Genomic DNA, 26,893 nt, shown 5'->3' on the forward strand with positions numbered 1-26,893 from the left:
GAGTAGACCTGCACTGCTGGACCCCCATTCACACATCCTCTTGCTCTCCACCACCAGCCCACGTTCTCTCCTAGATTCCTTGCTCCTGATGGACAAGGTCTGTGCGTGTTTAATTCAGATAAATATGAACAGAGCCAGCCCTACCATTAGACAGAGTGAGCTGGCAGGTGTAGGGAGTCACCCCAAACTTGTACAGCCTCAGGTGTGATGAAGGATGCTGTCCTTTCAAAATCATTGAAATAAGATCCAGCCACCAGTCTAGTTGGCTTCTGTACAAGGAATGGGGAGGACCAGCCCTGACTATGAGGAGTGTTTTGGTGACAAGTATGGTGTCTAGAGCAGGAGTATCTGGTTTTGGATCCCTGCTCAGCAGTGAAGCTCAGGAGGTAGTGTCAACCTGGCCTACCTTGCAAGGTTCTTGTGAGGGGAAAATTGAGCAATATCACGTACACTCCCCAAAGCTACTTAGAAAAAGGGTATGATGCCAATGTGAGAGATCAGGCGGTCGATCATGGGCAGGCCCTGGTCGATCCTGGTTGGTTACATGATCTCCAGCAATCGCCTCGCCACCGCCCTGAAAAAACTGGCTCACCCCTCTCAAATACAGCTCAATCACAGCCAGTTTATTTATAGTGGGAGTAGATCGCAGTCTCTTGGAAGCTGGACACCCCTGTGCTAGATAAAGAGGGGCTAAGGCCTGCTTCCTCATGCACTGGCTCTTTGATGCATAGCTGTCAACTTTTCCCTTTTCTTGCGAGGAATCCTATTTGGAATAAGAGAATTTCCCTTAAAAAATGGGAAATGTTGACAGCTATGTTTTGATGGTCCAACTCTCTCTGCCGCCTCAGAACTGTACATATTAAATCCTATTTGCATTGCTGTAATGTACAGTTTTCTGTGTTGTTAAGGAAGAAGAAAGAAACAGCAAATATTGATGTAAGCTTCTGTGGGGAAAACAAATGTGGAGCCTGACCTGCACGCACATTTACTCAGAAGTAAGCACACCAGAAGACTTACACATTACTTAGTCATGAAGCTTCAGTCCTAAACTGGGTTTCTCAGAAGCAAGCTTAATTTAGTTCAATGAGATTTATTTATTTTTAAATTTCTTTTTAAAAGAGGTGGTTGCCTTTTTAATTCCTGTATTATTGTCAATCATTAACAACCCCACATAGCTGGGCGTAAGCTGCATGGAATTCAATGGGACTTGGCTTCTGCTGCCCCCTGCTGGCTCTCCGGGTCCCCTGCCTTTGCCTCGCCCGCCTCTCACTTCCTGCCTGGGTGGAGCAGGAAGGGCTTTGCATTTTGCAAGATTTCGCTGCCTTGCTCGCGGGAAGGGCGCCTCTCACCTCTCCTTCCTGGGTCGCTTTGCATTGCTGCGCCCCAAATATGCCGGTAAGGGGAAAGATCCGCGTACCTTTTAGAACTGCAGCTGGTCCACTGCCTAAAACAGCATTTATTTATTCTTTTAAATGTTAGTTCATAGGAATTTTTAAAAACAGGAACTGTGGGCGTCAGATGCTGGGCCCGGGGAGAGATGGAAGGCGGTCTGCTCATTGAGCCCCTTTGATTTATTCCTGTGATCCCGAACGTGCGCAAGGAAGCCGGGGTGTATTTTTAAAACCCTCCCCTCCCCACTCGGGGTATAGATCCGTTTGGGTTTCTAATTTCTGGGTCTCTGCGCCCGAATTAGCCTTGTGTTGTGAATTGCTGGCGATGTCAGGGGAAAGAAGAACTTCCTTATATGGCCAGCGGGTTTTTCTTTTCTATAAAAAAAGCATCCTCTCTGCGGTGGATGATTCGCGCTGCAACATCCTTGTTGAAAAATAAGGGATGTGTTTTTAATGTGCATCAAATAATTACACTTGTCAGCAGTAAATTCGCAGGGCAAAGGAAACTTCAGTTGCTCTTTCTTTTTTTAAAAGTTGCTATTTGAAAAACATTGACCCAAATACAACTTTTGGTACCTGTAGTCCTGTGTCTGGACCTGTGGGCTGGAGGTTACTAAAAGGACGCTAGGCTGATACCTTGATCCAGCCCTGGTTTGCTGGGTCCCCTGTGAATCAGTACCATTTATCGCATTTCTTGGAGTTTAAAAGACTGGCATTTAGAAGACATCTGTAGGCAGCCCTGTATCAGGAATTTTTAAAGTGTTTGATGTTTTATTGTGTTTTTATCTATTTTGTAAGCCACCCAAAGTGGCTTATTCTTATTCTTATTATTTATTTAACTGTACTCATTTGCCCCAAATGACCTACATCGACCAGAACAGCAGGTACTTTAATGAACACCTTGTTTCACTCTAGACCAGGTGTGGGGAACCTTTGGGTCCTCCAGGTGTTGCTGAGCTTCGACTCCCATCAGACCCAGAAAGCAAGGCATATTGCCCAGGATGATGGGAGTTGTAGCTCAGCAACATCTGGAGGACCAAAAGTCCCCTCCCCCATGCTTTAGACACATTGACTTCTGTATTATGTGGGTTGGTCCTGCCTAGCAGCAGAGGTTGGACTTGTTGACCTTCTCACCCAGGGGTGGGAAACCTGACTCAGGGTCTCCAGATGTCGTAAGACTCCAACTCCCATCATCCCCAGTTATTGGGTTTTTATTTTTAATATTTTATTAAGGGTTTTCTTGTTTTACAGTGTAAGTGTAATGCCTCGGTTTTTTTCCCCCCCATGTAACATTTTTACAAATCCGTTTCATTTGTTGAGGCATTAGAGGGAGAAGAAAAAGAAAAAAGAAAAAAGAAAGGGGGCGGAGGGAGGGGAGATGGATGGAGGTGGGGTCGGGTAGCGGTGTTTCTATTATGCTTAATGTATGTAGAGTTTGGTGTCAGCGTGCTTGTGTTGTTCACTTGTGTTCCTTTGGTGGTGAGAGAGGTTGGGGTTGGCCTAGGGTGTGATTGTTTGTTTGTGATTGGCTGTGGTGATCTTTGTTTTCGTGTGTGAGTGAGGTGGGTGGGTGTTTTGGATCAGGTTAGCCATATTGATTTGTATGCTGTTGGTGGATTATTGTCATTGTCCTGTTGGGCTGTGTATGTGATAAAGGGGAGCCATACCGGGGTGAAGGTGTCTTCTTCTGTTTGTCCCCGTGTCAGTTTCAGTTTATTAGTTAATTTTTCTAGTAGGGCTGTTTCCCATACTATTTGGTACCATTGGTCCATGCTTACTCCTGACTGGTCTCTCCAGTGTCTGGTTATGGTGTTTCTGGCTGCTGAAAGTAGGTGGGTTATGAGTTCTTTGTGGTGTAAATGGGCATTGTTGTCTTGGAAGATGTTTAGTAGGGCCAATTCTGGGGTGAAGTCTAATACTTGCTTAGTTATTTTACATATTTCTTGTATGGCTGTTGTCCAGAATAGTTGGATTTTGGGACACTCCCACCACATGTGGAGGTATGTGCCTGTGGAGGTGCACCCTCTCCAGCATTTTGGTGAGGTTCCTGGGTGTATTAGCGCTAGTTTCCTTGGTGTTAGGTACCACCTGTAGGTGAGTTTCAGTGTGAGTTCTTTTCTTTTCGTTGATATGGATTTAAAGGGGGGTTTAGACCACATTCTGGTCCATTGAGTGGGGTTAATCTCATAGCCTATGTCATTCTCCCATTGTTTTTTGATTGCGTCTAGGGGATTTGCGGGATTTTGGAGTAGTATTTTGTATATTGCGGATACCGTCCCTTTACCGTTTCCCTTTGTTGTTAGGAGGAGGTTTTCAAAGGTTGTCAGGGGCCTAGTTGCTGCTGATTTTACTGTTGGGTTGTTTAAGAGGGCATGTAGTTGGTGTTGTGTTAACCAGGGTATTTGGGTGTCTTCTCCCAGTTATTGGTTTTGTAGACTGACATTAAACCTCTGCTGCCTTGCAGGATATCTTTGGGGGAAGCAAAGGCTAAGGAGTAAGCAAACCCTACACGAATCCAGAGTGGAGTCCCTAAGACGGTTGGATGGCGCCTTGTACGCCTCCTTCCAGCAACTCCTGCAGCCAAGCTGATGCCAAACGTCTTGCTCTGCTTTCCTTTGGACCACATCAGTGAGGCTGAGAGGGGGGTCTTGTTGTCTGGGCAGCCCAATACCTCCATGCACACTGCCCAGGCTTGCGCCCCAGGGAGGTCACATTGGTGCTGCTATTGCAGCAATTTGTCTTAACCCCCAGAGGTGCACTCCATTGTCTCGAGATGCCAGCAACAAGGCTGAGACTAATCAGAGTTGGAGCCCAAGGATATCTGGAGAACCACAACTTATCTATTCCACTGAGCAGCTGAGCAATTTGAGGGAGTGAAGCCCATCCCAGAACAGGGGTAGCCCTTGAAATATTTTGGACTACCAGCCCAATTAGCATCAACTGGTTTAGCCAATGCCAGTGAATAATGGGAGTTGTAGGCTACAGCATTGAGGGTCCCACACTGACTACCCACTGACCTGGAGCAAGAATAATATAATAATTCCAATTGTAGAGTTGGAAGCTACCCCAAGGGTCCAGACCAATCCCCTGCAATGCAGGAATTTTGGCACATGGTTCCCTATCCAATTTGAAACCATAGCGGACCCTGCTTAGCTTTGCAAACATGATAGCAGTTTTATTGCTGCACCACAAGCAGGAGAATGCTTAGGTGGTTGTTACTTTAAAACATAGGCAAACTAAGGCCCGGGGGCCGGATCTGGCCCAATCACCTTCTAAATCCGGCCAATGGATGGTCCAGGAATCAGCGTGTTTTTACATGAGTAGAATGTGTGCTTTTATTTAAAATGCACCTCTGGGTTATTTGTGGGGCATAGGAATTCATTCATTTCCCCCCCAAAATATAGTCCGGCCCCCCACAAGGTCCGAGGGACAGTGGACCTGCCCCCTGCTGAAAAAGTTTGCTGACCCCTGCTTTAAAAGTTGCTTTATATTGAGTCATTGGTTCATCTGTACTGTCTACACTGGGGAGAGACAGGCCTCAGGCCCCTCTCCCCGGCCCTCAGGATTATTCTCAGGCCACACCCCTCGCTGGACCTTCTTCATACTCTCCTTGAGTACATTTGCTTGGCTGAAAAGTGCCTGACTTTAACAGAGGATGGAGAAACCCTCTGACTCATGTGTGGCTAAAATGAAGCCTGCCAGACGCAGGAAGGAGGGGCTTCCACTGCCCTGCAGACTTTTGCCCCTGGCTCTGCCTACTGCTGGTATGTGGCCCCTGGAAAGTTCCCCCACAAGGGGATGCGGCCCTCGGGATAAAAAAGGTCCCACTGTCCCTAGCCCAGCTCGACTGGCAGCTGCTGTCCATGGCTCCAGGCAGGGGACACCCCTCGTCCTACCCAGAGATGTCAAGCATTGTAGCAGGACCTGCTCCTCACAAAGCAGGGTCTCTGCCAATGAGCTGTCTCTTCCCATGAATGCTGCTCTTTGCCACTGCCTCTTTCCCATTTGCTCCCCTTGCTGGAAGCAGACAGAAACAAAAACGGAGAAAGAAGATATATTGGAGGACCTGGCAGTTGTTAATCCAGGTGGCACTCAGGTAGCACCTTTAATAACTGTGCAGCAGAAGAGGGGATTTCAACAGGTGTTGCTTTGTGAAGCAAGCTTGAACCTGCTGCGATCCCCACTTCTACACAACTAGTAAAGGTGCAGGAGCTCTGCCTTCATTTCCACTTGGCCACATGACTTGTGGGCCAGGAGGCCAATATTTGCCAACCCCTATTCTAACCTTTGGGTGCTGTGACCGGCTAAAGAGCCTCCAGGGACTGTGGAACTTTGATGGTTCTGTACATGTTTGGGAAAGCATAGAAACAGCTTTTCTGTGTGCCTGTGGCTTTTTGTTACTGATTATCCCTTCTCTTCCCTCTTACAGGCTTATCATTCTACTCTTATGGACCCAGACACCAAACTGATTGGGAACATGGCGTTGTTGCCTATCAGGAGTCAGTTCAAAGGGCCGGCACCCAGGGAAAGTAAGTTCACAGCAGGCCTCAAAAGGGTGTTTTCCGCAACACGGAAGGGCTGTCCCTCAGTGGTAGAACATCTGCCTTGTACACAGAAGGCCCCAGGTTCAATCTTTCAATAGGACTGGAAGGGTTTCCCTGCCGGAAACTCTGGAGAGCTGCTGCCAGTCAGTACACACAGTACTAATCTAGATGGACCAAGGGCCTGGCTTTATATAAGGCAGCTTCCTATGTTAGGATCCTGAAGCAGTTTATTATTTGTATCTGACAGTGTTACCCCAGCCACTCTGGGTTGTTTGGGAACTACACTTCCCAGGATTCTTGGGGGGAAGCCATGACTGCTTAAAGTGGTGTGGTACTGCTTTAAAGGTACACTGCAAATTGGGTCTAGAAAAAAATGCCTATGTAAACAAAGGTGTTCTTAATAGTTCTCGGAAGCACCCTGATAGTGGGGTACGAAGAGGTATTTCTAAGAGGGGACTTCCCTACAGAGAAGTCCCCTTTCTGTGTTGTTGTCAAGCAACATATTTTGAAAAGCAGCACCATTAATGAGGCTTAGGGTGCATGTCAAAGCATTCTGTGTAGGCATGCATTTCACATGGGTACTTCCTGAGCTCTGTATTCTACCTAGGTAAAGGTAAAGGACCCCTGACAGTTAAGTCCAGTCACGAACAACTCTGGGGTTGCGGTGCTCATCTGGCTTTACTGGCCGAAGGAGCTGGCATTTGTCCGCAGCCAGCTTCCGGGTCATGTGGCCAGCATGACTAAGCCACTTCTGGCAAAACCAGAGCAGCGCACGGAAACGCTGTTTACCTTCCCGCCGGAGTGGTACCGATTTATCTACTTGCACTTTGGCGTGCTTTCGAACTGCTAGGTTGGCAGGAGCAGGGACCGAGCAATGGGAGCTCACCCCGTCGTGGGGATTCGAACTGCCGACCTTCTGATCGGCAAGCCCTAGGCTCTGTGGTTTGGAACATAGCACCACCCTAACCTTATGTGTATTACCGTATTTTTCCCTCTATAACATGCAGATTTTTTCTCCTAAAAAGTAAGGGGAAATGTCTGTGCGTGTTACTGAGCGAATGTGTGGTCCCTGGAGCCGACTGGTGCGAGGCAAAAATCAGGCAAATATCAAATCGTCGGGAGAAGGGAAGCCTTGAAAAGAGAAAGCTGCTGCTTTCCTGCATTCTGCCTCAGGGTCTTACTGCCCACCTGCTTCTGTTTCGTTACTGTGTTTGCTCAAATGGAACAAAGAGCAGAGAAAACCCCTCCCCTCCAGGCAAGCAGAGGGGAAAGCAGAGCATCCTTCCTTCTAATTCCTAGGGACTGGCAGGCAACATGCAGGTGGGAGAGAGAGAGAGAGAAAGAGAGAGAGAGAGAGAGAGAGAGCTGGCTGGCTTGGGTGGGGGGGGGAACTTTTGCCTTCCTTTCCTCCCTCCGGTAAAACCCCTGTCCTGCATTCTTAGCCAGCTGCTTCTCCGCACACCCCTCTCGTGCGCCTTGTCCCTTCTATGTTTTCCCTTCCCTCCCCACTTAAAACGTGGTTACAAAGCACGGATCCACATGGATCCTCAGGATCTTTGCATTGGGTCACCCCAAATTCAACATCAGATCACATAGCATATCCATGGCTACAGCCTGCACCAAAAAAATCATGCACCCACTGTTGCCTGGGGCTGCAATGGTGCAAAAACGTGGTTACAAAGCACAGATCCACATGGATTCTCAGGATTTTTGCATTGGGCTACCCCAAACTCACCGTCAAATCACATGTCTGTGGCCACAGCATGAAGCACAAAAATGATACATCCACTGTTTCATTCAGAATTTTTTTTTCTTGTTTTCCTCCTCTAAAAACTATGTGCGTGTTATGGTCAGGTGCGTGTTATCGAGCGAAAAATACGGTATTTAAAGTACTAGAAACTGAAGCTGCAATCCTTTAAGATGCATTCTTAGCTGGGAGAAAGTCCATTTGAACTTGGCGGGGCTTACTTTTGCATTGTCAATCAGACATCGTCAGGAGTCAGCTTGCATTTCTTGGGATGCCTTGTTTTCTTATAATATTCCAAGTACATCTATCTTCTTTCTCTTTCTTGGTAGCAAAAGATACAGACATCATAGATGAAGCCATTTACTACTTCAAAGCAAATGTCTTCTTTAAAAATTATGAAATCAAGGTAAGGAGGATGGAAAAACCTGCTTTAAAATGCTTGCTGTGCATTCCAGAGGGCCAGGGACTTGTTTTCGGAAACATAGGACTGTTTCTACTTGGAGCTGACCCATTGACATTAATGGGCATGGCTAACTTAGATCCATCAATTTCAGTGGTTCTGCTCTGAGTAGAACTTAAATGGACACAACCCAAAGAAAATAAATACAGACATAAGAGTGACTTAAGTACCCAAAAACAAAACAAAACAAAACAACCCGTGCTTTGCATATTAAAGGGATCAGTTGCTCCTGTTATTAGAACAGCCCTGCTGGAAGGTTCCCCTTATCCAGGGCCTCTTTTCTCAAAATAGGCCAGCCAGAAGGTTCCAGCAGGCCCCCAATAAGGGAAGAAGGCAATTTCCCCCGTCAGCTGGTGTGTGGAGGTTGACTGCATCTGGATAAGGAGGCTCCATTTTGCATCCATTTTGCGATGAGGCTACATTTTAATATTTTAATGTTTCAATATTTTAATGTTGTATTTTAATTTTGTTTTTAAGTTGTAATCATTCAACTTGTTTTTATTATTGCTTGTAAGCCGCTCTGAGCCCGGGCTTGGCTGGGGAGGGCGGGGTAAGAATAAAAAATATTATTATTATTATTATTATTATTATTATTATTATTATTATTATTATTTTTATTATTCTGGCTAATAAACCTGTCCCCCGTTGTCTGATCCCTTTTTAAAGTCTTTTAAAATATTGATGCATTAATCATGTATTGAACAAAGACATTCCCGATGATTTTCAATCAGCTCTAGTATTATAGAAGAGGAACGGAGTGTGTGTCGAATAATCCCCATGCATGACGTTCACACGATGAGTGGCAATGCTTAGGGTTCACTTGTTTGAATCCCCTTACTCCCACTTTGTCTGTTTCATCTGCTTTCATATTGCTGCTTTATTGGCTCTAGGCTGCATTTTAGTAACTATTTTTTTATTTAAAAAGGGTTGTATGCTGCTTACAGATTTTAAATAAACAAATAGGGACTATGGCGCCATCTTAACACAACCAGGAGGTGCCAGTTGGTTTGGCAAACTAAGATTGCAGAAAGAGGTGAAGAGAAGAGATATTAAGTTTTCCCAGGAGATGACTTGGATTTATTTTTATTTTTAGAATGAGGCCGACAGAACTTTGATCTACATAACACTCTACATTACGGAGTGCTTGAAAAAGCTGCAGAAGGTAACAGCATTGAAAAAGGCACTGGCCCAGTCTGCCTCCATGAACTTTGTCTGTCAAGGGTAATGAGTCAGGATGTCGCTCTCATTCCCGGGAAGCGCCGGTGGGGAGAATGCCTTTGGGCCCCCACCCTGCTTGTGAGCTTCCTAGGAGTAAATGGTTGGCCACTGTGAGAACAGAATACGGCTTTCAGACCAGCAAGGAGGGTGTTCCTTATGTGCTGAGAGCTGGTTGTTGCTTTTAAGCCGAAGGAAAGAAAAGTTTAAAAACAAGAAAATATAAATGTATTATTTTCCTATGTCTGTCCTTTTTGGGGGTGGGGTTGAAAATCAAAATCAAATTGTAACCTTTCTTAGGGATTACACACACACACACACACACACACACACAGAGAGAGAGAGAGAGAGAGAGAGTAATTATTTATTATGCAGAAATCCTAGCCACAAGAAGTGCCAATCACCACTGTAGAGTTTTAGCTCTTAAGGCTGTAGCCCCAATTCAGAGCAAGTCCCTTTGAACACAGCAGAACTTGCTTCTGAGTAAAGACACATAGGATCCTGCTGTAATACTGTGTGTTGCGTGTACATTACGTTTTGTGTTGTCTTAAGTGGCTCATGCTTCCTTTTTCTCTCTTTTCCTCCAGTGTAATTCCAAAGGCCAGGGAGAAAAAGAAATGTATACATTAGGAATAACAAATTTCCCCATCCCTGGAGAGCCAGGATTTCCATTGAACGCTCTCTATGCCAGACCTAGCAGCAAACAGGAAGAAGGTAAGGGCAAGGTAACAATGTGGACTGAAAGCTTGAATTGGTGGATTTAATCCACTTACAGCTCAATCTTAAACATGCTCATTCATCAGCCTTACTGAATTAAAGGGGGCTTACCTCTGGATTAAGGGTGTACAGTATAGGATTGGATCCTTCCTCTCATTGCATTTAGAGTAGGACGCAAAGCAGCCTCTGGCCCCATTTCCCCACAACTTCATTTTCAGTGTAGCATTTCCTCAAGCTGCTACTCTTTCAATCTTGCGAACCTACAACTTGATTTAGAGGTCTGGGTGTGCCTGTGCCCCATGCAGTCTGATGGAAAGAGCAGCTCTGCCTGGGCAACGGAATGTGCAGATGGGCTTTCTCCATCTAATCGGGGAGACATTTCAGGGCAGCTTGCTGCATATGAACCGGCATCACTTTCCTAGGAACCACAGGCTTCAGGTGTTCACTTAGTCCAGCAGAGAACATCCCAGCTTGTTTTGCAGGGAGCTTTCAAAGAGAGGAGAGGAGCAAAGCCAGCTTCAGCTGCAGGCTGGCTGCCAAAACCACCTTTTGGGAGATTGCATAGCAAAACTAGTTGCAGAGTGTTGAAAGTATTATTTGGGAAAGCAGGACACCATGAGGCTGTTTAGTATGAGAATGGGAGAAAATCATTTAACATTGTTTTTATTGTACTTGTTGTGTGTATATATTTAATGTGTTTATATCTACTGTAAATTTTTGGGATCAACAGATAAATGGAATTATTATTATTATTATTATTATTATTATTATTATTATTATTATTATTTAATTCATCAAAACTGTGACTGAATGGGAGCTTTAATATGATCTGGCCTTGGTTGTGGAGTGTACGTCTTTGTTTTTCAGAAATTATGAGGGCCTACTTGCAGCAGCTGAGGCAAGAAACCGGCCTGAGGCTTTGTGAAAAGGTCTTTGATCCCCAGAGTGACAAACCAAGCAAGGTCAGCTATCCTCTGTGACTTGGCTCTATTTAAGCTAGGAGTGGCTCCCCTGTGGTGTGGTAGGGACTCCCTTCAGTCCCAGCCAAGTTAGCCATCCTTGGTTTAAGTCTCGGCAGACTACTGACAGAACAGAAGTGCTTCCTTTCTGTCAGGCCTGGTGAACCAATGGCCTTCCAGATGTTGGACTACAGAGCCCATCATCCCTGATCACTGGCCACCACACTGGCTCAGGCTGATGGAGGATAAAGTCCAACACCTTCTGAGTGCCACAGGTTCCCCACCTCTGCCTTATGTTTTCTGGGTTTTTTAGAAGGACCAGCGGAATTTGGCAAATAATTCATATATTTAAATTAAAATCCTCTGTTCATATCTACGTATCAGTTGTGTACATCCATGGCAATGCCCTCAAGGTGTTGGATTCCCAACTCCCCTGCCTCAGCAAGCATTGTCACTGGTCAGGGATGATGACAGTTGCAGTGCAAGGACATCTGGAGAGCCCCAGGCGGGGGCAGGCTGTTTTATGGCATTGTACCTTAAGCCGTGCGCTGCTCTGGTTCTCCAGAAGCGGCTTAGTCCTGCTGGCCACATGACCCGGAAGCTGTATGCCGGCTCCCTCGGCCAATAAAGCAAGATGAGCGCCGCAACCCCAGAGTTGGCCACGACTGGACCTAATGGTCAGGGGTCCCTTTACCTTTACCTTACCTTAATCCAATTGGATAGGGTGTGGTATATTACCAAATAAATACAGAGAGTCTATCGGTAATCAGGGTGTGTTTTGTATGACTATCTTTTTACTTTACAACATCTAGCTAGAGCAGAACCATACTTGATTGCAGAGCCAGGATGGCTGCCAAACAGAAGCTGTGTGTTTCGTTTTCCCCGAAAGTATCTTGTGGGAGATCAGAGGGGAACGTGGCACACAGCTTCAGTTTTCCGCAGCAGCCTCATGTCTGCCATCAAGTCTAGTTATACATGGGGCTGCCTCAGTTTGGAAAGCAGCCAGGTTGCTGATCGGTGCAAGGCAGTTTGAGCATACAACGCTAATCCTGGCCCAACTGTACTGGCTGCCAATTAGTTTATGGGTCCAATGCCAAGTGCTGGTTTTGACCTATAAAGCCTTAAGTGGCTCAAGACCGCAACACCTCAAGGACTGAACAACTCCGGACCCTGAGATCAGCATCTGAGGCCCTTCTTTGTGTGCCTCCTCCATGAGAGGTCTGCAAGGTAGCAACACGAGAACAGGCCTTTTCTGTGGTGGCTCCCCATTTGTGGGAGGCTCGCCTGGCACCTTCATCTCATATCTTTAGGAGCCAGGCTAAAACATTCCTCTTCTCCCAGGCCTTTGGCTGGTTAAACAATCTATGGCCTTTTAAACTATGGAGGGGGTTATTATTCTGTATATTATTATGTTAACTATGCCTGTGTTTTAAAACTAAACTGCCCTGTGATCCTCGGATGAAGGGCAGTATAGAAATTTATTATTATTATTTATTTTGTAAAGTAATTTACAAAACATTGTGAAGTAAAAGTACAGATAATACTAACCCACAGTATGATGTGATGTCATCTCACTGAGATGTTACACCAGCCAATCACGTGCTCCTGGTGTGATGATGTCATGTCACATCATGAATTTTGTTAGACGTTAATGAGAGATCGGGGAGTGCAGGGGTGTGTTTTTCACTGCGATGTCTTTGAAGACAAGTTGCAGGATGGAAATTTGGGTGTATTTCCACTTCTTCGCTCCATTTTCACACCTTGTCTTCTTTTCCCTTTGTCTCCTAGTGGTGGATGTGTTTTGTGAAAAGGCAGTTCATGAACAAGAGCCTGTCAGGACCAGGGCAGTGAAGAGAGGCGTGTGGCTGTCTTGCCAAAGCACTTTGCTGCCAGATGTATAAAATTTTGCCTCTGTTTTAATGTATGTTTTCTACCGAGAGAGAGAATAAGCGCTTCTGTGGGGGAAAGATACCCACCGGTGGATGAAAAGGTGGAGCTAAAATCATGTGCAAACCTTGCTGAGCTGGAGATTGATGACGATGAGGAATAAAATGTGGTTTCTAGCATCGTTTTGGCTGTTCTTGTGTCTTTGACAAAAATGGGTGAGGAACCTTTAGCCATGGGTCAGCTGTGGCCCTCCAAGTCTTTTTGTCTGGCCCTTAAGATTCTCCTCACTGGCCCGCTCTGTATTTTTTATTGCTTTTGCCTGACTGGAATATGTCCATCAACTATGATAACACCTCTGACTTTTATGTGGCTACTTTACAAAAGTAAGAGCCACGTCCCCTGCTTTGCCCACTTCCGCCCTGCCTGCTGCTTTCATATTGTTCCCTTTAAGGCTCCCTAGGAGGGAATGCGACTCTTGGGCTGCAAAAGGTTCTCCGCCCCTTTCAGACTGTTCTGGAGTACCCTGGAGACCCTCAGAAGCTTATTGGGGAGGTTCTCAGTTGGAAGATCAGCAGTGACCAACAAGTTTCCTTGAAAGACAGTTCCTTTCCCAGCACTGCGGATCTCCCAGCACAGCTGGGGCACATGCTCAGTTGGGCTGTGAGCTTGGCTGCAAAGCCCACACACCAGTGAACTGTGTGACCAATAATACATCCCAGGATCTTTTGGGTTCTATGGGAGACAGGCTGGCCCATCCCAAATGCTTATCTCAGTTGGCAGGCTGGGAGGAGCAGCAAAATCAGGACACCCACCCCAGTGCACACCACCTGTGTGTCAGAAGGAGTGTGGCTGCTTGTCTGTTGCTGTCACACTGCTTGAACTTCCATTGCTGGCAGTTTTGTGGCCAGGCAAAACCACACAAGCTGCGCAACAGCTTCTCCGCAATGCCTGCAGTAAGTTGCAGCAGGGTAAAGAGGATCCCTTATCCGGGGTGCTAAAATGGCTTGGGCCAGCCCTGGAGACAGGCTGGGGGTTGTTAAACAGACCAGCAAGTGCGGGCAAAGGATTCTCTTCTTGCTTAAGAAGAGCAAGGTAAATTTACTTCAGGGGTTGCCAAACTTTTCAGCAAGTGGGCATTTTTAGAAATCCATGAGTGTGGATGCCAGTCCCAAAATGGCTGTTGTAGGGTGGGGGGATATGGCATAACACAATGGCAGCTGCAGGGTGTGTGGCATAATGCAAGAAGGCTGCCATATCTAAAAGAGCAGAAAAAGACGGGTGCACAATCTGCTGGAGGCATCCTCTGTCCTCTCACGCACCAGATTTTTTAGGGGATATTTATGAAAACATGCTGGGGCTGCCTAGCTAGTGACCCCTGAATTAACTCATAACAACATAAATTTTGGAATGAGTTGAATAGCTTTTCAAGCCAGTTTGTTGTTAGACAAGACAATAAATCAGCTATAGCCAGCGAGGTGCCGTGAATAATGTCAGACCTGGGAGAGACCAAGGTTTAATTCCCCACTAGGCAGTGAAGTTCAGAGTGACCTTGGGCCAGTTACAGACCCTCAGCCTGGCCTACCTCCCAGGGTGGTTGTGAGGATAAAACGGGAAAAGAGAAGCATGCACGCCAGCTTGAGCTCTTTGGGTATAAATATAATGAAATCCTGCAAGAAAGCTAAGCAAGAAATGTGCCTCCATAACCAAATATATTTAAATGATGCTAGACTAGATGGGACCTAGCAGGACTCTGATGTTCTTACTCTTGAGGAACCCACCTCACAAGAGGCTTTGTCTGAGGTTATTTTTATCTTTTAAACCCCTTTAAATTTGTGCAGCTTTTTAGTAGCTGATTTTTACCTTCCTGTTCCTTGTTTTATATTAACATCTCCCCTTTACTTATTCATGTTCTGCAGTTGTTTTTTAGCAATGAAATCTGAGGAGAAAGTCCTATTGTTGTGTCAAATTCAAGACGAGCAGTGTTTGACCTCCACCAATGGCGTGCCTTTTTTATTGAAATGCGGGTAAAATCCGCCAAAGGGGTTTGTACCAAGCCGAGGCATAACTGGGAGTACCTAACGCGCATGCTCAGATATTTTCTCGCTCGCTCTCTGCCTGGGCTGCCTGTGGCTCTGGAGGGACAGCTGTGGCGCCTAAACGCGCATGCTCAGGCCTTTCTTTCGTCGCCATCTCTCTAGTCTAATGGTCTTAGCTAGCGGAGGGTGTCTACACTAACGCCTCATTTCTTTCTATTCCTTATCGCGCTTTTCTGAGTGAACAAGAATATACAGCATTTTTTTTAAAGCGCATAGCGAGACCAGAGTTAGAGCTGCGGCTCCCGCGGTAAATAACTGCGTCATATCCTACTCAGGCGAACGTCGCGGGCAGCCCCTACCCCGCCCCCCCGTCGGGCTGGCGCTTTGTGCAACGGCGTTTTCCGCGCGGGTGTCATGGCTGCCTTCTCGGAGAGGACCCCTCGGAGAGGCGCCATTTTAGAGTTCCTGAGGCGACCCGCAGCTTTCCCTGCCGCCGAGTTCGTAGCTGCCGCAACCGCCTCCTCCGCCCTTCTCTCGGCTCCCCCGCGGCGATGAGCGTGGTAGACCATGTGCGGGAGATGGCGGCCGCCGGGCTCCACTCCAACGTGCGGCTCCTCAGTGGGCTTCTGCTCACCATGAGCGGCAACAACCCGTGAGTTGGTGGGCGGCCCCAGGAGGGAGGCGGCGGCGGCGGCGCGACTGCGGCCCCACAAAGGCCTCGTTTCCCTCGCGCTTCCCCGTCCTCGAACTCCCCCCCCCGCCCGGCCGAGCGGCGCCATCCTGCTCCGCCTCTTCTCCCTCGCTTCCCCCCGCCGTCACGACACCCCGGCGAGGTTGGGCGAAAGCGCGCCTGGCCTGAGGCTTCGACCAGGAAGGGCCGGGGCCTCCTGTCCCTTTTTAAATGTGACATTCAAGGCAACCCTCGTCACAAGCCCGGGACTCTGCTTTCTTTTGTAAACCGCCCTTCATCTGTAGATCTCAGGGCGGTTCGCCACATAAAAATACGAGATAAAATAAAAACACAAAATACATGACAAGAACAAAAACCAACCACGTTGTTTTAACCCCTTTGCAGTTGCACCCATTCTGTGCCCCGCCTTCTAGTTTCGCTTTCCCCCTTCTTTTGTTATAATTGTTAACAATAGATGGTTGGCAATGGCATCCATCTGCCTGTGAGACAATGGAAGAGTTTGCCTTTGGGAGTGAAGTCAAATCCATAATAATAATAATAATAATAATAATAATAATAATAAAAAGCAGCCAAGTGACGTAGGCTGGGGCTGTGCTGAGAGTGTGAGGTGGGGAACCTGTGGCTCCCCAAATGTCGACTGGGCCCCCAACTCCCACCATTTTGACTTTATGAAGTGAAGCAAAAGAGGAGGGAGCCTTGCAGCATCTTCATCACCGTTCTATTTGCATGCTGCCCTTCCCATAGTTAAAACCGCGCTCAGGATTTACATAACTGCAAGAATATAACAGAAAGTAGGCATGAGCAGTAAATTAAAACCATCTTGGTAAGTATGCAGCAAAATTTAAGCAGCCCCCACATAAGTCACAATGACGTCTTTAATGATAAAGATGCACACACACACACACACACACATCAGTAACAGCAAAAAAGCACATCAGAAATTAAATTGCAATGTCTGGAGGGCCATAGGCTCTCTGGCCCTGGCCTGAGGTCACCCAGTGAGCGGGATGACCAAGTGGGGATTTGAACCCAGGTCTCCCTAGCCCTGGAGTCTGTAATGAATGACTGCAATCAGTGCCACATTTTTTGCAGGAAATACGACCTGCCTGCAGACACAACCACTCAGAAGAGGAGAGTTAAGCTCCATCTTACTAACCCTGTTTACTTGGGAGTAAGCCCTATTGAATTCCACAGGGTTTACTTCTAGGTAGACACATTTAGGATCGCCCTATTAAAAGAACTCCATAGAATCTTCATGGATGGTAGCTTTTTCATTTTTTCAGTTGTTTGGCCCCATTTTCCCTCTTCCATCTTTCTTTATAGTGTTTATTTATTTCATAAAAATTATACATTACATCATTGTAAAAAAAACCTCAGAGTGGTTTACGGAAGACAAAACAGTAAAATCAAGAAAAATTCACAACCAGACTTTAAAACATACAAAGGTTAAAATACTAAAGCAGATTAAAATTGCCGCAACTTTCTAAGCATCTGGGTAGGCTTGTCTAAACAGGAATGTTGTTAGCAGGTGCCGCAAAGCGAACAGTGATGGCACCTGCTTGACTTTAATAGGCAGGGAGTTCCAAAATGCTGGTGCTGCCACACTAAATGACCAGAGTTAGAAGAACAGGTATTATGTGGCACCTGCAGTAGTTCCAATTCTGATACCCAATGACTGCTGATAATACTTCACGCAGCTAATTAAGAGGACTACACTAAATCTGTTCAGGCTGCAGTTTGTTGCACACTTCCTAAACACAGTAGTAAATCCCAGTAAACATCCATAGGCCTGCGCTGCATGTATTTCAACAGTATTTGGGCATCTTTACATTAACTAAGCACAAATGAATATATTCTCAAAAGATAAAGCTCATTTAATCAACCTGTTTAAGGTGCTACAAGACTTTTTGATTTTTGTTGAAATAACTGACATGCTTGCTACACCTACCCATATTGACTTAAAAGCCTAGAGGGCGCTGGTACTTTGGGTTAAGAATTAGACCATCAAAAACATAATTTCCCTACCGTGGGTTATTGGTAGTTCCAATACATTTGAAAGCCTGTGGCGTGTGTGAAATGGCATGGTATCTCAATGTACATGTGCTTCACCCTTCTCTCCTCTCACGGGTTTAAGTGCAAGAGACCTTGGAAATGAGTTGAATCCTATAGAATACTAGTATATTTAAAAAAGGCATCTTCAGCATCAGTGCAAAAGGCACCAACAGGGACAGTTGGCTCAGGGACACACACCTTTCCATTTATCTTCACAAGAATTCTGTAGAGTAGGTTAGGCTCAGAGATTGGAGAGCGAGCGGCTGGCTTACCCATGGTCATCCAGTGAACTTCACAGTAGACAGGCAGTCAAGTTGTGTATCCATAGCAGTGACCAGAGGAGAAATGACCGCTCGGAGGAGTGCAAAGACAAGAAACGCCATGGTGCATTTGCAGCATCACAACTGAACGCCTTCATCTGCCCCAACTGCAACAAAACATGTGTATCCCGCATCTGTCTCTACAGCCACAGCGGGCACTGCAACCTTCCAGCAGCTTGACCTCACCCCCAAAGGCTCAATCCTCCATTGTCTCCCGAGACAGATGGATGCCAACCAAGCATGATAGCATTTATGTGATGCTTTATCAAAGCTCTTTATAGTTGTTATCTCAGTAAATCTTACAAAAGCTTTATAAGTACAGTGGTACTTTGGTTTAAGAACAGCTTAGTTTATGAACAACTTGGATTAAGAACGCTGCAACCCCAGAAGTAGGTGTTTTGGTTTGTGAACTTTGCCTTGGAAGCAGAACATGTTTCGCTTCCTGTTGAGTGTGTTCCATTTGTAAATTGAGTCCCCCACTGCTATGGGAAAGCATGCCTTGCTTTAAGAACGCTTTGGTTTAAGAATGGGACTCTGGAACGGATTAAGTTCGTAAACCAAGGTACCACAGTAGGTCCCTCCCTATTTGTAATACTAATAGTACTACTAATAAACTGCCCTGTTACCTTCAGATGAAGGGTGGTATAGAAATTTAATAAATAATAATAGTTGGAAGAGGTATCTTGAAATAATAGTTTGCTTAAGGTCACCTGGTAAGTTCATAGTTTCCTGGATGACAGATAAAGTTTAGCAACTTTATAGATTTTGGGGATGCTTAATGCTGTCATTGTAGGATAGCATTGCATAGTCAGAAAATGGAATGGACAGGTGGTTTCTGAATACAGACACATTTCTGTTTATTGTTTTCACCTTTCACTAGTTCAGGGATGTTTGCTCCAGGATTTCCTCATGTGGTCAGCTAACACTGGTTTGCCTTGTGTTTCTTACAGTGAGTTATTTTCTCCATCGCAGAAGTATCAGCTTCTTGTATATCACGCAGATTCTCTCTTCCATGACAAGGAATATAGAAATGCTGTCAGCAAGTATACAATGGCTTTGCAGCAGAAGAAAGCACTGAGTAAAACTTCAAAAGTGAGACCCTCAACTGGGAATGCTGCATCTGCTCCTCAGAGCCAGGTGTTCATAGCTTAAATTCTGGTTATAGCTTGGTGCCTCAGTGCAAGAGTCTTGCATTCACTGTTTATTATACATGGCAAAAGATATCTGAAAAGCTTTTTCCTCCTTATGTGAGTTCTGGGAGAAATTAAATACATAATTGAATGTGGTTTAACACTCGCCTTGAATAGACAGAATGGGGTGGCAGAGACTTGGAAGCCTAAGAAAGATGTTATGGTCTTGTAGTTTTCCTTCATAACGTATGTGGAAAGTGTCCCAGCCTTGGAGTAAACTCCTGAAAAGTAAAGATTGCCTCTGACAACCCCAAGCACCCTACAACACACAACTTGGTCTTTCCTAGATCTTGACTATCCTCTCCATATATCAGGGTGGGGAACTTGTGGCCCTCCAGATGTTATTGGACCACTGTTGTATTTTGTATGTTGTCTTTTTAGTGCCTGCCTTCTGAAATTGAAGTGAAGTACAAAATGGCGGAGTGCTATACAATGCTGAAGCAAGACAAAGATGCTATTGCTATACTTGATGGAATCCCTTCAAGACAGAGAACCCCAAAGGTAGTACTTTCCTAGCTAAGTTATGCTGCTTGGGAGCCTTTAGCTGAGATATGGATACAGTTTATAGGGTTATAACCAGTGCTGTTCCTACTCAATAAATCCATTGACATCAATGGACCTAAGACAGCCGTGTGCCTCAGTGGATATACCCTCAGGAAAACTAGTACGGAATACAACCCATTCTTTGAACACCCTTTGGCTGACACAAATCCCCAGGTTTTTTGAATAAAGGTAAAAACTTGCCATTAATAACTGCAAGCCCAGAGAGTTGTGCATCAGCAGGTGGAATTAACAAATCCATAGTGGTGCAAAATGTTATGTCTTTATGTCAACATTAAAGCATGATTGTTCTCATCATTGGATTTCTGTGGGTTGCAGATTAACATGATGCTGGCAAATTTGTACAAGAAGGCAGGTCAGGAACGCTCTTCTGTGACGAGTTACAAAGAAGTGCTGAGGCAGTGCCCACTAGCCCTTGATGCCATCCTAGGTAGCCACTTTTCTTCCCATCAATGATTATTGTTGAAAATTGTGATTGAGACGTTGGCCTATCTGAACAGTCTTAGCATGGGCAGGTGAACAAAATATGAATTGGTGCAGTCCGCCATTGGCCTCCTCATGACTTACGACATTAAAGGGGTGCTTGTTATGACTGCATATATTGTGTCTTAGAAGACGTAAGTGCTGGGAGAGGCAGTAACAATAGAATTGCAATGCTCTTTCTGATCTGAGGGAAGAGTGTGGTGCTAGAGATGGCAAGACAATTGGTGTGGATAAGTTTTACAAAATGCACCTGTCTACAGGACTTGATCACTGTAGTCCAGCAGTAGGGAACCTGTGACTCTTCAGATGTTGTTGGTGTTCAGTTCTCATCGCTTACCAATGGCCATGTTGGCTGGGACTTACAGGAGTTGTAGTCCAGCACTGCTCAAAACTCCCATTGTTCTAGGTGCTTTTTGCCACATGGAATTTCATTAGCCCGAGCAGTTTCTGAGCTCTGGGCGCAGTACTGCACCTAAGATTTCAGATTAAAACTGCAGAGTGGAAGGAAAGGGGGACCTTTTTCTGCCTCCCCATTTCCAGCTACTCTCTGAAGACTGGAGAAGAGATCCTCTTAAGAATATTAGGGGGGTGGGCAGGGGAAGGACTAGACCATTTGAAAAATGAACATAATATTTTAGTTGCAGTTCATTCATTTTTAGCTTTGTATTCTTGTTATTAAAAAAGCTTGCCTAGACATTCTGTTGTTGCACCCATAGCCTGGGTTTAAGGTGCCATTTAGCTCCTAGCTTTCATATCTCAGTTTCTAACACTGATCCAGCAACATTTGGAGGATCACAGGTTATCCAGTCTTTGGTCAATTATCTGCTGTTGTCGGTGCCTGAGCACTTAATTTCCTTGCGACTACCAAGAACATTTTGTCAAAATGGTGGTCACAACAGCTGTTGCTTCTCATTTAGGCTTGCTGTCGCTCTCAGTGAAAGGTGCAGAAGTCGCTTCCATGACAATGAATGTAATCCAGAGTGTCCCAAACTTGGACTGGCTTTCAGTCTGGATCAAGGCATACGCATTTGTGCACACAGGTGATAATACCAGAGCAATCAACACCATCTGGTAAGAATCTAGAGCAAATGCAAATGAGCTTTCTCAAAGAACCTCTAGCCTGGTATCTTGTAAGATATACTACTTGGGTATTGACGGCTACTTGCCCTTTGCAGCAAGACAGTTACAATGCTAAGTGTTTGAATGCTCATGGAATTTAAATCCCACATACATGTGTGTTTTAAAACAGGGATGGGGAACCTGTGGTTAACTATTAGTCATGCTGTTGAAGGTGCCACAGCTGCTGCCCCCCATGCCCCCCCCAATCCAGAGTTGCATGGCTTACCAGGTTGCACAGCTGCAGCAGCGGGGGCCCCCTCCCCTCCTACCATGGGCAAAGAAGTCTATACCCCATGGGCACCAAGCTGACCTAGAAACAAGTTGATTGTGGTTGCATTCTTAATGTTGTTAGAGGAGTGTGTGCAGTCCAAGTATTATTTGGAGATGTTCCACTGTGAAAGAAAGCAAAGCGTACGCCTTTCTCTTACTGACTTGATTTGTCTCATGCCCTTCCTTTTAATCCTCTTTGGGTGGAAGATGCTCTGATTCTAGATGTGCTGTAGTAGAGAAAGATAGATTGTGACATGTAGATATGTTTGCCTTAAGGAAATGTACCTTTTCCCATAAAATAGAATAAAAATGCTCCAAGAGGTTCCAATATATTGATCTTCTCTTTCAATTTGTTCTTCCCACAAAAGCTCGCTGGAGAAAAAGTCACTGCTGAGGGACAATGTGGATATACTAGGGAGCTTAGCTGATCTTTATTTCAGAGCGGGTGACAATAAGAACGCAATTCTAAAATTTGAACAGGCGCAAATGTTGGATCCTTATTTGATAAAAGGTAAGTCTCTAGAAAATATGGAGAGCTTGTTAGAATAATTTGTATTCTGTATTCAACTTTTATAGTTCAATCCTATGCATGTTTATTCAGAAAAACATCCTACTGAATTCCCATGTAGGTATTTGTAGTACTGCAACCTTAACTATATTTTTAACAGAGCAAAAAATTCTCACTAGTTTATTTTTTGTTGGTAAGATTGAAAGAAAAACTAGTACAAATGAGGCAAAGAGAGGGATTTTTTCCTTCTGTCCTTACACTTAACTGAAATCAGAAATGGTTAAACCTCAAAAACACTTGTAATTGGTTGAAGACACATTTATATTGTAAACAGCTGATGCAACAACAGCATTACGTCAATGAAATACAATGGGATTCCTTTGAATGGCAGGTCTGCTGTTTGTTTCCCCCACAAATTGCACATTTGAATCACTGTGGAGCTCCAAATAATGTGGAAAATACATGACAACTGATTAGAACTGGAGCAACCAGTTTTATGGAAAATATTTTTGAATCTTCATTTTGAATACCTGTATAGAATATAGAAGTTGAGAAAACATTTGATCTAAGCACTGTTTCTGCCTTTTAGGTGAAATATGTGAACAGTCTTGTCCTCTAGTTTTCCTTGATCTTTTTTCCTTTGTAGCTTTTGTGTGTGTGTGTCCAACTCCTTCATGCTTTGTCTTTAGGGATGGATGTATATGGCTACTTGTTAGCCCGCGAGGGTCGCCTGGAGGATGTGGAGAATCTCGGCTGCCGGCTCTTCAATATTTCTGACCAGCATGCTGAGCCGTGGGTGGTATCAGGGTAATGGGCTGCTTCTTGCTCCTGTTTGGCTTTTACGTTGAACTTTCTGAAGGCAGAATCTACCCTATTAATGAGGAGAGTCAGGTGGTCTTGGGTTTATTGCTAATGGCTTAGTGTCGGGCAGCAAAATCTTGACTGACATGGAGTTGGTGAATTCACTGAAGTCTGTGGGAGTTTGACCAAAGCTTTGTGTAAGATGTCCTGGAGTCTCCCTAACTGGCATACTATTGAAATGCCACTTTCAAAGCACATCTTGCTATTCTTGAAATTCGAAGAGGTGTTGGATCCAAAAATATCCAAAGCCACTGTCTGAAATAAAATTCTGCAGGGAGCTAAATAGCCTTTAATATATTTTGTAACACTGCCTTCTCAGCAACACTGCTCAAGGCAGATTACAAAAATTACAAAACGTACTTAAAATCTTCCCTTAAAAAACACTTTGTTGTGGTGTCTAAAAGCTGGTTGTCTACAGTAGAAAATTATTAATGTGTTTCATTACTTTGGAGGCATCACTAAAAAGTAGGTCACATTTCAGAATGCTGAAGCTAAAATTACATTTCCTGATAGCAATAGGCATTTCCGCTTTCATTAGATAGAACACATTATTCCTGTGTGTGTGTGTGTGTGTGTGTGTGTGAGAGAGAGAGAGAGAGAGAGTATATTCCCCCCCCCATCATCAAAAGTAATTGAAATGGAAGGTTGTAGGAGTTGGGGGTGCTGTGGGTCTATAACAGAATAGCCCATCCTACTTTGGCAAGATGTTCTGCCCACACCCTTTAATAATACAATGACAGTGCTGCCGTGGCTGAAAAACTCTCTGCTTGTCCTCTTGAGGTGGAACAGATTGAGCATGTTAACCACAATTCCCCGTTCTTTCTGCAGGTGTCATAGCTTCTACAGCAAGCGCTATTCCCGTGCCCTATATTTAGGAGCCAAAGCCATTCAGCTGAACAGCAATAGTGTGCAGGCTTTGCTGCTGAAAGGCGCTGCTCTTCGGAACATGGGGAGAGTGCAAGAGGCAATCATCCACTTCCGTGAAGCGATACGGCTTGCCCCTTGCAGGCTGGACTGCTATGAAGGCAAGTAAAAAGGACGGACTTCTCCAAACAGGAGTTGTTAAACCTGGTAGTGAAATGAAAGTTTCTATAGGCCCACATATGACTGTCACCACTAAGATGTCTTTCTGACATGCCAAGACCCCACCTTAAAGTCGTGAACTGTCAGCCTACTGTGCTAAATTTGGTGACCATCGTTTAGATGAGCGCTGGTTTTGAAAAAAAGCAAATATTCTCTCAAATATGACTTTTGTCTCTGACACTCAGGCCTCATTGAATGCTACTTAGCATCCAATGGTCTTCGTGAAGCCACGGTCATGGCTAACAATGTCTACAAAACCCTGGGAGCCAACGCACAGACACTTACCCTCCTGGCAACTGTTTGTCTGGAAGATCCTGTTGCACAGGAGAAAGCAAAGACATTGCTGGACAAAGCACTGACACAGCGCCCTGATTACATCAAAGCAGTGGTAAAGAAGGCAGAACTTCTCAGTAAGTCTTTCCCCCTCCTCTTTTCTTGTGTGCTAGTCTTATTCAGCATGAATAGAGATGTATGCAGATGCAACCCCCACCAAGTCTTGAAAATTGTGGAAGGCAGCAATTTTCACCCACATCTCTCCATACTATAGCCATAATCAGACTTTGTTGTGAACAACCAGCTGAAAATGCCCATCTTGAATTACTCATTACATTTCGAGCTTTCCATTTTGGCAAGAAGTCATGTGAAGTCATGTGATGCAGGGTTTTGTCATTTTCTTTAAATTGATATTTTTTAACGTGTCTCTTTAAAATTCAAAGTGTTTGCAAATCCATAAGTGATTAGGTGGTTTAGAATAGGCATTCTTCCTTCTCTGTCACAGGAGAAGGGTGATGACGATGGCAACTTCTTGTATATGTCACAGGAAGACACAATCTCGGCATCCTCTGAAACAAACTGTTTCCTCCTCTGAAAACCTAACTGCAAAAAAAATGTGTATCTGAATGCATAATTGCAGAAATGGTTTTAGTTTGCTGGGTGCATAGACTTCTGTGTTTTTTCTTATTTTTATCTTGTTGTGCAAGATAAAAAAGCAAGATCAGCTTTTGGCTGTGAGGCAATCTATACTTCTGCAAATTAAAATAAAGCCTCATACAGTTAATGAGTTATGATTTCTTTTTCGGGTGATAGCCTCAACATAAATAGCTTGAAATAACCCTTCTTATTGACAGGCCGAGAACAGAAATATGAAGATGGAATAGCTTTGCTGAGGAATGCCCTTGCCAACCAGAGTGATTGCATTCTCCATCGCATGTTAGGGGACTTCCTTGTGGCTGTTAATGAGTATCAGGAAGCCATGGACCAGTACAGTATTGCTCTAAGGTAAGTTTCTGGAGAATTATGTTGTGATGGCCATGAGTTGAAGGATGGTTGTAGGTGTTTTGTCTGTGGGTTGCTGATAGATGTCACTGAGCTGAAATGGAGATGTGTATGAGCCAGCCTGTCCTGTTCTTGCTACTGCTCCCTGACTCCAGGATGTCTTTCTCTTACTTTCTGTTCCCCCAGTTTGGATCCCAATGATCAAAAGTCACTGGAGGGAATGCAGAAAATGGAAAAAGAGGAAAGTCCAACGGATGCCACCCAGGAGGAAGATGTGGATGACATGGAAGGGAGTGGAGAGGAAGGTGACCTAGAAGGCAGTGACAGTGAGGCAGCCCAGTGGGCTGATCAGGAACAGTGGTTTGGCATGCAGTGAAATCGCCTTCCTGAACTAACCTGGGACCAGAGCCCTTGATGAGTGACGCCCAATAAGACATTCTTCTCCCTGGAATGAAGAATGCCAAGGGGACATTGTGTGCTTCTGCAAGAACTGGATTGAGGCAAGATCCAAGCAGCCCCTTCTGTCCCTTTTTTTGTTTCTGTGTTACGCTCTTGGTGCTCCTTATTTCATGGTGAAGTCTGAGCAACTTACGTGCTGGGGAGGCATTCGTGCCAAGCAGCAATTTTGAGTTCTTATTTCTAAAATTAGAAGCTTTCAAATGATATAAAGCATTTCTCAAACATTTGTTAATGACTAAAACGATGTCAGAATCATGTTGTAAACTAATTATGCTTGATCCCCAGTGGTGCATAAATGTAGGCTGCTTTTATATCCTTTTATAAAAGAGGCTTTATTCGCAAAGCCTGTACGGTGTCTTTAGATACACAAACTCCTCCAGAAAGCTGCTGGAATCTCACACAGGGGCAGTAAATTTCTTTCCAGCCTTTTCCTGGCCTCCCCAGTGTTTTTTGTGGAGGATATTTAGCATGCTCACTCTAAAACAGAAGCATGCTGCTTCAGGCTCCTAACTGATGAGGAATTCTATAGCTGATGAATCCATATACACAAGAAATTGTGGCCTGTGAAATAGTTGGTTATTTTCACATTCTGTGCTAACAAGTGCCACTCCTTTTAAGCCTCTGTAAGGATATTAGAGAAAGTGAAATGGAGCAGCGTTGAGGAAATTACAGCCAGTGAAAGGTTCTTAAGGTTACTGCTTACTGGGTAATACCAATTAACAATATCTAAACCACATAATCCTTTCCTGCATACATGACTATTAAAAGCAGCCTTGCTAACATACTGTGCTTCTGACTTTGATTTGGCTGCATTAAATAACTTCCTCAAAGCACAGTCCAGCAACAGCTTCTGTTGGGTGCCCCACCTGCACAAGACCACAGTGCTGTGTTCTCTGTTAAGTAATTATTTTTTTTAATGATGTGACCTTCCCTTTCACAAGGGTGGCTAGCCTGCAGCCCTCCAGATGTTGCACTCTCAACTCCTATCATCCGTAATTGACTCCTTCAGCTTGAAGCAGATGGAAGTTGCAACATCTGGAGAGCCATGGGTCCCCACCCTCCTCT

The 26,893-nt window shown here is 44.9% G+C and overlaps 2 protein-coding genes across 4 annotated transcripts; both read left to right on the forward strand.

Moving 5' to 3' along the window:
* The first annotated feature begins 1,242 nt into the window (after window positions 1-1,242).
* Window positions 1,243-13,099, forward strand: ARPC3 (actin related protein 2/3 complex subunit 3). The gene is made up of 7 exons (XM_083590627.1): window positions 1,243-1,395; window positions 5,821-5,920; window positions 8,012-8,088; window positions 9,236-9,304; window positions 9,945-10,071; window positions 10,942-11,036; window positions 12,822-13,099. Exons 1-7 carry the CDS (start codon window positions 1,390-1,392, stop codon window positions 12,882-12,884), a joined length of 537 nt encoding a protein of 178 aa, XP_083446753.1. The 5' UTR covers window positions 1,243-1,389; the 3' UTR covers window positions 12,885-13,099.
* Window positions 13,100-15,342: 2,243 nt separating this feature from the next.
* ANAPC7 (anaphase promoting complex subunit 7) lies at window positions 15,343-26,610 on the forward strand. 3 transcript variants are annotated; one of them, XM_083590267.1, is made up of 11 exons: window positions 15,343-15,608; window positions 18,970-19,156; window positions 19,591-19,710; window positions 20,089-20,200; window positions 21,171-21,324; window positions 22,011-22,153; window positions 22,840-22,957; window positions 23,840-24,036; window positions 24,280-24,504; window positions 25,222-25,372; window positions 25,556-26,610. In XM_083590267.1, exons 1-11 carry the CDS (start codon window positions 15,508-15,510, stop codon window positions 25,743-25,745), a joined length of 1,698 nt encoding a protein of 565 aa, XP_083446393.1. In that variant the 5' UTR covers window positions 15,343-15,507; the 3' UTR covers window positions 25,746-26,610. The 3 variants fall into 3 exon arrangements, with proteins under 3 accessions (XP_083446393.1, XP_083446395.1, XP_083446394.1); XM_083590268.1 differs by having other exon boundaries at window positions 15,392-15,608; window positions 18,970-19,111; XM_083590269.1 differs by lacking the exon at window positions 20,089-20,200 and having other exon boundaries at window positions 15,382-15,608.
* The last annotated feature ends 283 nt before the right edge of the window (window positions 26,611-26,893 follow it).

Source organism: Podarcis filfolensis (genome assembly GCF_964270895.1).
Source record: "Podarcis filfolensis genome assembly, chromosome: 16".
In the NCBI taxonomy this organism is placed as follows: Eukaryota; Metazoa; Chordata; class Lepidosauria; order Squamata; family Lacertidae; genus Podarcis; species Podarcis filfolensis.

Excerpts from the sequence above, each read along its gene's own strand:
- ARPC3 (XM_083590627.1), top strand. Across the intron at positions 8,089-9,235 it reads TTAAAAATTATGAAATCAAG|AATGAGGCCGACAGAACTTT; the intron begins GTAAGGAGGATG and ends TTTTATTTTTAG. Across the intron at positions 9,305-9,944 it reads GCTTGAAAAAGCTGCAGAAG|TGTAATTCCAAAGGCCAGGG; the intron begins GTAACAGCATTG and ends CTTTTCCTCCAG.
- ANAPC7 (XM_083590267.1), top strand. The coding sequence starts at position 15,508 with ATGAGCGTGGTAGACCATGTGCGGGAGATGGCGGCCGCCGGGCTCCAC. Across the intron at positions 19,157-19,590 it reads CATCTGCTCCTCAGAGCCAG|TGCCTGCCTTCTGAAATTGA; the intron begins GTGTTCATAGCT and ends TTGTCTTTTTAG. Across the intron at positions 19,711-20,088 it reads CAAGACAGAGAACCCCAAAG|ATTAACATGATGCTGGCAAA; the intron begins GTAGTACTTTCC and ends TGTGGGTTGCAG.